At 43.1% G+C, this 12,508-nt stretch overlaps 1 protein-coding gene across 1 annotated transcript; it reads left to right on the top strand.

Annotated features, from left to right (window-relative positions):
- Positions 1 to 9,453: 9,453 nt before the first annotated feature.
- IL36G (interleukin 36, gamma) lies at positions 9,454 to 11,981 on the top strand. Its single transcript, XM_012727332.1, has 4 exons — positions 9,454 to 9,517; positions 9,635 to 9,739; positions 10,316 to 10,455; positions 11,775 to 11,981. Exons 1-4 carry the CDS (start codon positions 9,454 to 9,456, stop codon positions 11,979 to 11,981), a joined length of 516 nt encoding a protein of 171 aa, XP_012582786.1.
- The last annotated feature ends 527 nt before the right edge of the window (positions 11,982 to 12,508 follow it).

Below are 12,508 nucleotides of genomic sequence, written 5' to 3'. Positions count from 1 at the left end.
AATAAACTCCCTATGACCCAAACCTACATCATCATACTAAAAGCCCCACCTAGGACAGGAGTCTTGGCTATGTTTGATCACGTGACATTGCCCAGGGCATGATGGAGCCAGTACTCGGGCCCCACCCTGATCTAGTTATCATGCTGCTACTGAAGGCCACCTTTCCTTACCCCTCTACCCTTGCAAGGTGGAAGCCTCGCTTATGCTCAGAGTGCCACAGCTTTGGGAAACTAGGCCCAGTGCTCAAGTCAGTCTAGTCGGCTTGCTAAAACCTGAGGGTCTTGAACTGTCAAGCCACCAAACCCGCTTTGGGAGGAGTCACAGAAGGATGGCCCAGAGGGTGGAACTGAGGGTCCACACCACTGGGCAGCTCTTTGGCAGTGCTTTGATCAGTCCCTGTCCTGTTCCCTTGAAAAAAATTCTTGGTAGTGCCTGGCTCTACCTCTGGACTGTCAGAACTGCTGTGGCCTCTGGCAGCTCTCTCTTGTGCTCCTATGGTGACCCTGGCCTGTTCACCACTGTGTGCTGGTTATGTATTGTCTCATTAGTTCACAGGCCTTTAGAGTAACATTTTCTCCAGGGAACCATGTCTGAACCTGGACCTTGTTTGCACTAACATCGGCAGCTTTTTCTGTGAAGGACCAACAAGTAAATATTTTTCATTTGCAGGTCATGTGGTCTCTGTCATGGCAGTAGTGCTATGATTATATGGGGGAGGAGGGGAAGAGGGAAATAGATGTGAGACAGTGTGGGGCTTCCTATCCCCAGGTTCAAGCAGTGTAGACTTCATCAATCACCATGTTCATCTTCTGTGGCCAACAGATACTTGTCCTTGATGACTTTACCAGCCTCCCTGGGGCAGAGAGAATTTTTGTTAGGGATGCAATACAATTGGTTTTCAGTGTTCCCAGGAATGCAGTTGGAGAAATAAATGTTGTTTATGAATTAAAAGTTACCACAGGGAGGAGTTTAGGGAGAAGAGAGGATTAAAAGGTAGTCAGAATTTAATTCTTCTTAGTTCTACTTTTCTAACAAAAAATTTAACCTACAAGTTGGAAGGAATCTGGCTACACCCATGTGCAGGGTTTTTGAGCCAGCATAGGCTCAAGCCAGGACTGTTCCAGAGCCTTACTGAGAATCTGCAGTCAGCCGATGTCCTGGCGCCCTCTGCTGGCTCCAGATGGGCAGCTCTGACAATAGCTCATCCAGGGTGGAGCTAGAAGTCCTGAAGGTGTTCCAGCATGACCAAAGCGCAGCCTGAGGTTCCAGGGTGACCAAAGGGCAGTCTGAGGGTTTCCTGACCACCAGGCCCTTTCTATATCAGGATCTTGGATAGGCCAGTGACCAATGATGGTTCTTCAAGGGGTTTGTGATGAACCAAACATTTGCATTCACAAAGTTACATGGGTCTCATGATAGAGTTTAAATTTGCTGGGGAATGGGTGCTGAAGGTTTACCCATGAAAGTGGTGTGACTGGACCTGCAATGCACAGAGATTTCTTGGCTACTTTGAGGTGGATAAGCTGAAGCCCTGAGTGGCTTGAGGTGGGTCAGGAATCCATAGAGTAAACGGTGGCCAGAGCCTTAGGTGCACACATTACATGTCTCTCCCTGCTCAGTGTCTTGAGGGCTCTTCAGTAGTGTCTTGTCCTTTATCTTCTGGTTGGGTTCCAGCAGTGGTCGATCAAAGGGAAGGAGGAAAGTTTAGGCGGTGTCCCTCTCTCCCTCCAAGTTGGCAGCGAAGGTGTGCACATAGGTTACAACCAGTCCCACAGTGGTTTCCAACTGTCAACAGCTGCCTCTCCTGCTTCACCATGTCCTGTTGCTTTCTCTGGACCTGCCTGCACCTCTGTAATTCCTCCCTTATTTGCCTTCTCCTTGCATGTAAGCCAACCTCATCCCGCTAATGAATTTGAACATTATTTCCCAAGCAATAGGGTATTCATTGAAGGTTTCAGTGAAGTTAGTGGTAAGTGCAGATATGTATTCTGGAAAGATCTGACTAAAGTGAGCAGGACAGCCCAGATCAGGGAGGGCTTGAGGCAAGCAGACCATTAGGTGGCTGAGCAAGAATCCGGCTGATACAGGGAATATGGAGCCCACTATAATCTGCCACCTGGGGCAAGGGAAGCCAAGCATGGGATGAACATGTCTTTTCTGGTTGGGTTCCAGCAATGGTCAATGAAAACTGTGCCTATTACTTGATAGTTAACTTCAAAAGCTGGAAGTGTAATGTTTGGTTTTTCAGGGTTGTAAATTGATTATGTTACATCCTTTGTTCTGCTTGGTCCTCCCAGCCCCTGCCTCTTCCATGCAGACCAGGCTAAGGAACTGGCCTCCTTGGTGTTCTTCCTCCATCTTTCTGGCACGTAGTTTCATCCTAGGCTAGTATCCAATTGAAGCATGAGCCACATATGGAGTTTTCAAAGCCGTAGTAAGCATAAATAGGTGAAACTCAAAGTATACCAGAATTATTTTTTAGAAATTTTATGAAGGAAAAGAAAACCCAAAAAACAAGACCAAAATACCCACCAACACTCCTTTCCTGCACTCTCTCACCTCTACCTCTTTTCCTCTGGTAGTCTCAGTTCGGTGATCAGTGGTCCACTAGTTTGTTTTATTTAGCACAATCACTTTGTTCGCTTTACTTCCTTATATTCCAACATATATGTGAAATCATTTAATATTATCTTTCTGGCTAAGTTGGCTTCATGTAGTCCTCTCAAGATCCTTCATTTTGGTGCATATGGCAGAATATCATCTTTCCTTGTAGCTGGGTAGTATCCCGCTGTGTGAGTGCCACGACTTTATCCTATCTTTATTCCGTATCTTAGCTACTGTGTATAGTGCTGTAAAAAACATTGTGGAACATATAGATTTTGAAGGTTGATGGTGTTGTGTTCTTCAGCTAGATGCCCAGAAGTAGGATAGCTAGATCCTATGGTATTTTTATTTTTAGATTTTTTTTTATTTTTAGATTTTAAAGGAAAGTTTCCAAAATAAAGGCATCAATTTATGTCCCAATTAACAGTGTGAAAAATTTTCTTTCTCATATTTTCTCCCATATGTTAGGAGTCTTTTTGAATTATGCCATTATCACAAGTATTAACTGTCTAATTGTAGCTTCAATTTTCTTTTCCATTATCAGAAATTATGCTGAGGATTTTTTTCATGTCTGTTGGCCATCTCTACATCTTTTTTGGATATGTGTCTATTCAGATCTTCTGCCCATTTTTAATTGAGCTGTTGTTTTTTTTTTGTGTGTGTGTGTTGTTGAGTTGGGTGAGTTCTTTGTATACCTTGGATTTTAACCCAACGTTAGTTGTGATGTGTAAATATCTTCTCCTACTCAATAGTTTCTCCTTTTAATCTCTTAATATTTCCTTTTGCTGCATGATACCACTTTTATTTTATATTGTTATTAAGTACAATATTGGCTGTAGATTTTTATAGTTTATAACCTTTATTATATTGAGATATATTGCCTATGTAACCATTTTATTAAGAGTTTTTCTCACACATGGGTGCCACGTCTTATGAAATGCTTTCTCTGCCTTTGTTGATGATCACATGACTTAATCTTCCTTGTGTTGCTATGATGTGCTACAGTGATTGGTTTCCAAGGTGAAACCATTTTTACATCCTTGGAATAAATATCACTTGATCATGCTGTATGGTCCTTTTGATATATTGTTGAATCTGAGTTGGTAGCATTTTATTGAGAATTTTCACTTCAATATCTTGATAGTGGTCTTTATTTTCTTGTCACAAAGTACTCTTAAAATGCAACATGTGAGAACAAACAACCCAATTAAAAATGGACACAACATTAACAGACATCTCATCAAATAAGATATGAAAATATCAACAATATCACATGTTATTAGGGAACTGTAAATGATACAATAATTCAATTCCACTACATACCTAAATATACTTAAAATGGCCAAGCCTGGAAGAATGATTAAATACTGCTGAGATGTTGAGCAGTAGAAATTCTCAGCCACTGCTGGTGAAAAAGAAAAATGGTACAGCCAGTTTGGATGACCCAGTAGAATTTAGCTTTTTGTTGTATTTTGTTATTACAGAGCAAAACATAATCTTACCACATGACCCAGGAATCCCACCTGACACAACAGTTGTTTATAGTAACTGTATTCATAATTGCCCAAACATGGAAGTAATTAATGTGTCTTTCAATCAAAAAGATGTTTTTATTTTTTATAATATAATAGTTTATTTTTACATCATTTTGTACATTTTTTTTCCATCTCAATTGTAATCCCGCGGGTTTCCCATCACCAAGTCACCCGTGTGCCATAACCATAGTCCCGTGCACTTCCCTCCCCACCCCGCCGTTTTTGTTTTTTTTTTTAAAGATTTATTTATTTGTACAGAACTGGGGTACAGGCCAGAGATGCAGAGCGTGAGAGGAGTCACCACAGAGTGGGGAACAGAACAGGCAGATCGACGAAGTACACTGCTGAGGGGAGCAGCGGGCGGGTCAGGAGAGGTCTGCCACGCCATGTGGTCACCTCCGGGGCAGGCGGGAATTGAACTCATGCGGAAGCGGCTTTAGATTCTCAGTGCTGTGCTTTAACCGGCTGCGCCACCAGGGAGGGCCACACCCCGCCGTTTTTGACCCCATTCCCCACTCCACCCCCACAAAATGTCTCTGGTATATAGCTGTTCATTATTCTTATTATTTTCTTGCCTAGTCCATTATACTTCTGCTCTGAGCGAAACCATCTGGTATTTTTCTTTTTCTTTCTGGCTTATCTCACTAAGCATGATCTTTTCCAGCTCCATCCAAGTTGCTGCAAAAGACATGTGTTTCTTTGTTTTGGTTGCTGAGTAATATTCCATTGTATATATGTACTACATCTCAAAAAGATGTCCTTTAATAGGTAAATAAATATACAAATGTATAATAGGTAAATAAATGTGTGGTATGTCCACAGTGTGGAATATTATTTAACCATTAAGAAAAATGAAACTTCAAGTCTCAAAAAACATGGTGGAGCCTCAAAGGAATATTACCAAGTGAAAGAAACCAACCTGAAAGGCTGCATCCTGCACAATTCCAACTATATGACATTCTGGAGGAGGCAAAAGCAGAGACAGTAAAAGTTCAGGGGTACCAGGGGCTAGAGGAGAGGGGAGAAATGATGAATCGATAGAGCACAGAGGCCTTTTGGTTAGTGAAACTATTTACATATAATTCCGTAATGACAGCTACATGACATGCACACATGTCAACAGTCATAAATGTGTCACACGAAGTGTAAAGTCTAGTGTCAACTATGTACTAGAGTGAATAATAATGTATCAGCATTGTATGTGTTTAATATATAATACTGACTCATCAGTGATAACAAATGAAGCTCATTAATGCACCGTGTTAATATTAGGGGAAATGTGCTCACAGGTGGAGAGTGAAATAAATAGTTGTTCAGAGTCCCACAGACTGGCTTGGTTTGTCCTGTGGCAGAGACCTATTTCTTACTGGGGCTGGATACAGTGGCACAGTGATAGCGGAGACCAGTGCCGTGGGGTGTCAGCACTTGGATGCCGGTGCTTCCTTTCCCAGAGCAAAGACCAAGAGAAGTGACACTCACTGGGAGCTGGAGCTGTGAGTAACTGAGGCATGAGTTCCTTCACCTGCCTTGGTTCAGTTAGGTAAATAGGAGAAGGCACAGCCAAGGAAAGTGAAGCTGGGGGCATGTCAAGACATTCAGCAGCAGAACCAGAACTGGAGGATAAATGTTCCATCTCTTGCCTTTCTAGTTTTGTTTCCTGAAGTTGGCATGTTGGGAAAACCTGCTGAGAGATCAGCAGCAGCTCGTGGAGCAAGCTGACAAGCTGACTCAGAAATACAAGCTTTTGTGGGTGTCCAGCCTAGAGCTGTCTCCATGCCCTGGAGCGTCTCCAGAGTGTTCCCCTGCAAGGACAGCCCAAACTTTTGCCCACCAATTTTAGCATTTATTAGATTATGTCTTGATGATTATTACTGTGCAGTAATATGAGCAGATCCATATTTCCTCATTTCACCTACGCTTATTTATTTACATTTTTCTATAAAGATGAGCAATTTTTTCTCCCGTTTTAGTCTATTTTGTCAAAACTATACCATCACAGTTTGTTTTGCTACAACCTATGTTTACCTATAAAATATATAATTATTGTTTTAATCTTTTAGTTGGATTTTTCCAACTTTAGAGCTGAAAATACTTACCTGAGCAATGCTTTTAAGTAGAATCAATGGGTAAGGGAGTAGACACATTTAAACTTTGAACAGATACCCGAAAAATTGTTTTCTGAAACTGGTGTGATGATTCATACAACCATACATATAATGAGTAAATTGTTTTTCATGTCATTGCCTACCAACTTTTAAAATTGTGCCTACTTGATGGGTGGAAACTGAGTCTTATTATTGCTTTGATTTGCATTTTGCTAATCACTAGTATGGTTAACTATAATTGCTTTTATTTTTGGATATATATGCACATATCCATATTTCCTGTCAATGTAATATTTTTATATTCTTGGTGCATTTTTTTCCAAGAATTATTTATAATTCCCCCATTTATTAGTAGGAACTATTAAAAACTTGTATATTAATTATTTGTTTATTAGATGTGTGGCAAATAAATTCTCTGAGGCTGGATGATGATCAGCTTTTTCATGGCTATTGCGTTTTCTATGATATGGACCATCAGATAAAGGCTAAAAGTTCTTGTCCTTTGGCACTTTGATGAGACTATCAAACTTTAAGTATTTAAACCAAAATCTCTCCTTACCTGCCGTAGTGTAATCTGTCCAATCATAGTTTGTTTTTGTTGTACATAAATGTATAATTTGGACAAAAGCTGCTTTGAATTTTGGGGAATACACCTTTATGATGGTCCTATTATTTGGGTTCTTCTGTCTTAATGAGTTTAGCGCTTCTATTTATTCTTGCCATTTAAGTGAGTAGTGTGAGATTTACTTTTGTTAATTTTTCTTTTGAGGAAGAGGAGGCTGTAACACAGCATTTTGACTGACATAGAAACGTCTGAATTTCCATGGAGAAAGCAGCTAGGAAGAAGTGAAGAGCCATCCCTCTAGGAAGCAAGTCCAGACAGCGGGCTTGGGAGTGGACAGAGGGTTGGGCAAGTCCAAGCTCAGTTTTGGGACATAATCCCCAAAGATACAAACCTGAAGGACAAAATCTCAAAATTTCCAAATTCTGAAACCCTTGCCCTTTGGGATTTGGGCCATCGATGTGTGTCTTTGGGGACTACAATCCAAATCCATGCGAGATGCCCTCACAGTGAAACGAGAGTTGAGTAAATTCATCACACTGATGCCATGAAAACTCAGCATCACTTTCTCAACTGGTGATCACTTCATGACAGCTTAGAGTCTGAAAACTGAAGTCTGGGTTGAGTGATCTCCTACAATCATTTCCAGTCTGGAAACCTTGCGTTTGTCAGTACTTGAATTCAATTGAAACCACACTTCCTCCTGGGGTAACAGATGACCTGGAAGCTCAAGGCATTGGGATTTGGGTTTCAACAACAAAGGCCCATATTCCTGCAAGACCTAAAATGATGCGGTGGAAAGTCTGGGGTTTGAGCAGGAGATGCTTTCAGAAGAGAGAAGAGAGGGTCATGGAGGTGCTTGCCTTGAAGATTATGTTTTAAACTTTGGGCCACCTCCTCCCAATTAACAGGAAACTATGAAGCTGTAGGTTCTGCTAGTCTGTCTCCTGACATTCACTATAGCCATGTTAACTTCTGCTTTAGAAAACTTTATGTTTGACCTCAGCAGATGGGATGGGATCTGTATGTATAACAAACATAACTAAAAAACTCTACCATTTATCAAGAGCTCATAAATGTCTGTATTACCAGAAGAAGCAGGGGAAAGGAATGATTTGGACTCGTTTTTGGTCTGGTCCCTGCTGACATCATTAACCCTTAGTTCTGGAGTCCACTGCATTTTGGGGATCCCAGGGACCAGGCTTGCCTCACTTAGGGTGTGTGCTGCTTGGTGCTTGGCTCCTCGGGGAGCCCCAAGGAGATGTGGGTACATCATTGAGGGACGGAAAGAATATAGAGAAGGGAGCTTTCAACTGAACTCTGAATTTAGAAACGGTGACGTGGAGTGGCTTCATGTCCAGAAGTGCATCCGGGTCTGCCTGAAGCTCACTGTGCACGCACAGGGCTCCCTTATCAGGAATACAGAGGACACGCATCCCAGCCCAGGACCGGACACCTTCACGAGGGCATGGTACTTCAGTCCTAGTCCCAGAGTGACATGGCAGGAGGACTGAGCTCTGGGAAGTCCTCCAGCCTCCCCTTTCTGGGAAGCTCAGGGTCTGTCATCACAATTTCCTATGGGGCTGGGTTGGAAGCCTACTTGTAGGGGAGCGCAGGTAGGTCACGTGTGCGGATGTGATGATTTCTTCATCAGGTGCCTCGAGGCATCTTCTGGCTGGAGAAACTGGCCTCTTTTTCTGTGTTAGACTGCCACGCCCTCCAGGAAGCTGAGCCTCCTAATGTTCAGCAGATAAATGACCAGCCCTGCAGAGCCGGCCACTGCTCCTGTAGCTGCTGAAGCCTCATCTGCGTTCCCTGGACTCTGAAGGCCAGTGCGTGGCAGCCAGGAGCGCAGTGTCCTCTGACTCTGACCTCCCCTCTATCTGTGTGCTGGGGCTGGTGGAGGTGAGGGGCTGAGCCAGGGTCTCTGTGTCTTGTCTCATGCAGGTGCTCTCATGGGGAGTTGCTGGTGTCCTGGGGGAGGGTCCCCTACCCCAGGAGGAACAGATGTTGAGGGGAGGATGGAGGAAGTCAGATGAGTAGAGGGGGTACAGGTGTGAGGGGCGTGGGAGGTGTTTAGGTCAATAGTGATACCTGGCTTGGAACTCCAGTGAGCTTATGTCACTGATATCTCCCATGGGTGCTGTGAAGTTTTGTTTCAGGAGGCAGCTCAGATTTTATGACTAAGGTTTCCTGACAGGTTAGGCGTCCTAGCTTCCTGTCCAGCATGAATACCTTAGGAAACAGGCCCAAGAACATCTTGGAAATTTCTCCTGAGATCAAATCTCCCATCTTTTTAAATCCTACAGGTGCTGTGACAACCCCATTATGGCAGAAAGTCCACAGACCAATGATAAGAAAGAAATTATTATAGATCAGTCATGTAAACAATCAGGTATCTTTCTGATCACCCCAATGTTCGCTGCCCTTCTGTGCATGCTTGTGTATGGTCTTCCCATGCTAACTTCTCCCACTGATCCATGAGATTCTGGAAGGTGGGGACCATCAGCTGTTCACTTCTCTCGTTTCAGACCCAGCTTTTGGTCAAGCACAGAGCAGGTGTCAGGAAGACTTACTTGGTCTTGGTAACAGATGCTACAGGGCTGACACTTTGCTCTTTTAGCCCAGGCACAGCCCTTACCTCCATATGGGGGTCCACAGCATAAATGGAAAGAAGGAGGGGGAATTTAGTGTGAATTCTGCCTGTTTTGGTCTGCAGATCCTGGTCCTTACTTTCCAAGGAGCCTAAATTAGAATATCTTTCTCTAGCACCATTATAGCAGCCTTAATTATAATGCTTTTCATTATTTTTCTCATTTAAATAAAAGTAAATTTGCCTTACACTGGGGATATCTCTGACTCGAATCAACAAGTATGGATCCTTCAAGGTGACGTTCTTGTGGCAGTTCCTCGGAGAGCGGACGTGACTCCAGGTGAGGCTCCCCTCGAGTTAGTGGCTGGGTTACCTTTCTACGGCTTCCAGGAGGGAGGAGAGTTTCATAGGATAACTTAGAGAAGTTTTCTGGGAGCGGGGTAAAAAAGCCGAATTGGAACTGCATCATGGGGACAGGAGCAATGCTCTCCTGGCCTGGGATCCTTGTGGAAGAGCAGTAGCTCATTCTGCCCCCTGCTGCCCTCCAAAGACTAAATGGGCTGATACCCCAGGGAGGCAGCTTTCATCATCAGATCAAGCAAAATTTCCTAAGTCACTGACCTCTTCAAGGGTCGAAGCTCTGCTTGGCTAGGGCTTCCCTTCTGTTGGTGTTTAAGCAGAGGTGTAAAGATCAAGACCAGAATGGGTTGTTTAACGTTTTGGGTTTGTTCCATATTCTGAGGCAGTGATTACACATGGTGGCAGTGAGTGAATGAATGAATGGATGAATGAATGAGTGAGTGAATGAATGAAGCATATGGCCATTTGGTGGATGTGGGGTAACCCAACTTGGAAGACAGTCGTCTTTTCCTGACGGCAAAGAGAAGCTTACACCGCCTCCTCTCTTGTTTCCAAGTTACCATCACTTTCCTCCCATGCAAGTATCCCGAGTCTCTTGAACAAGACAAAGGGACTCCCATTTACATGGGAATAAAGGAACCAGAAAAGTGTTTGTCTTGTGAGGACATGGAGGGTCAGCCCACCCTAAAACTGAAGGTGAGTACTAAGAATGTGACCATGCAAACACTGTGAAAAAGTTAATGTTTCTAAAAGGCCTTATCTTGTAGAGGTTTACTTGGTAGCAGATCTGATCTTAGAGCTAAATTCTTAGCATCTGCATTCCTAGTTGCTCTTGAGTTAAACGCTAGAAACTCACATTTCTTTGAGTTATCCTTTCCCTCTTAACCTCTTTGGTGGTGTTTTTTTCAAATAGATTTGCTTCTGTTTCATCTTTTGTTTGCCACTCTTCATCATTGGACATTGGACCTTCTAGAGTCTTCTCTGATGTCTAATTGTCCACACTTGCTCTCCATTCCTTACTTTTTTTCTCTTCATGTTGGGTCCTGAGAGCATTTCCTGGTTCATTATCTTAGATTATGCTTTCATTTTAAACATCCTGTCTGTTCAACATACTTTCCTGTGTTTTCTGAAATGCCATCTTTACTATATTAATTCTCAAGAATTCTAGGTGGCTCTTACTTTCTCTTTATGACTCAGTTATCCCAAAGGAACTTATTTCTTAAACTTTGGTTCTAAAAACCTTTGTTGGACTCAATTCATTGTGATTCTACCCAAGGCCATTCCCCAGAAATGTGTGCCTCCAGCACTGCTGTGGGCATTTGGGGAGCAGCAGGGAGCAGAGGGCAAAGGCCTTGCCCTCAGGGCACTTGGAGACAAGTGGACAGTGTCCGGGCACCCGCAGCCTCGCTAGGGATGACCTTGCTCCCTGCTGCAAACTGGCATCTCCTTCTGTGGTAGAGGATCCCTCAGCCTCTCTGGTGAGGAAGTCCCAATATTTTGTCCTGTTCAGTGCCCGACCCTGGTGTTGTTCCAGCCCATGTCTGGATTTAAGGCCTGTCACTGGGCAGGAGATTCCTCTCTGCCTCTCCTTTGAAATGTGTTCATCTAGACCTGCTCTCAGTGTGGATAAGGCATTTTTGAAACTTGAAAACATTTAATATTTTAAGAGATTTCTTTTTGTTAATTTATGTATACATTAACAGGGGTGTAGGCCAGTGATCAGGAGTGAGAAGATTCATCAGAGACAGAATGGGAAGCAGAACAGGTGGATTGACTGAAATACACTGCTGAGAGGAGCAGTGGGAGAGACAGGACAGGTCTGCTGTACCACATGGGATCAGCTTCCTGATTGGGTATCGAACTCATGCTGTAATGTTGCAGGTGGCTTCATAGTTCTGAGACTTAACACCTTGTACCACCAGGGAGGCCCAGAGCATTTAATGTCTGTGTACAAGTCACCTTGAACTACTCAAACAGCCTTTGCTTCCTGTATGGGCCTTGTCCTTCCTTTGCAGGAGGAGAAGATTCTAGATCTGTACAACCAAGCGGGGCCTGTGAAACCCTTCCTCTTCTACCACAATAAGACTGGCAGGACCTCCACCTTTGAATCTGTGGCTTTCCCTGGCTGGTTCATTGCTTCCTCCTCGGATCAAGACCAGCCCATCTTTCTCACCTCAGAGCAGGGGAAGACACACAATACTGCTTTCGATTTTTCACTCTAGTCTTGAAGATGGCAGCTTGTTTGCGCTCTCTGTTCCTGCCTTCCTTGTTGGTTCATTAGCTTATAGGATTGTTTTTTAAAAAATCCTGTCTGTACTCTCCTGCACTGCTGGTGGGAATGCAAACTAGTACAACTATTATGGAAAACTGGAGGTTTTCAAACCGCTAAACATGGATCTTCCATATGACCTAGCTATTCCACTCCTAGTTATCTACCCAAAAGACACAAAAACACTGATTCAAAAAGACATCTGCACCCCCATGTTTATTGCTGCTTTATTTACAATTGGGAAGACATAGAAACAACCCAAGTGTCCAAAAGTAGATGACTGGATTAAAAAGATGTGGTATATATACACACAATGGAATATTACTCAGCAATCAAAAAAATAAACACATACATTTTGCAGCAACATGGATGGAGCTGGAAAAGATAATGCTTAATGAAATAGCCAGAAAGAAAAGGGAAAATACTGGTGGTTTTACGCATAGCAGGAGTATAAGGGACCAGGGGAGAAAATAATAATAA

Source organism: Condylura cristata, unplaced genomic scaffold (assembly GCF_000260355.1).
Source record: "Condylura cristata isolate star-nosed mole 26May11 unplaced genomic scaffold, ConCri1.0 scaffold00020, whole genome shotgun sequence".
Classification (NCBI taxonomy): Eukaryota; Metazoa; Chordata; class Mammalia; order Eulipotyphla; family Talpidae; genus Condylura; species Condylura cristata.
This window is presented reverse-complemented; position numbering and strand designations above follow the sequence as displayed.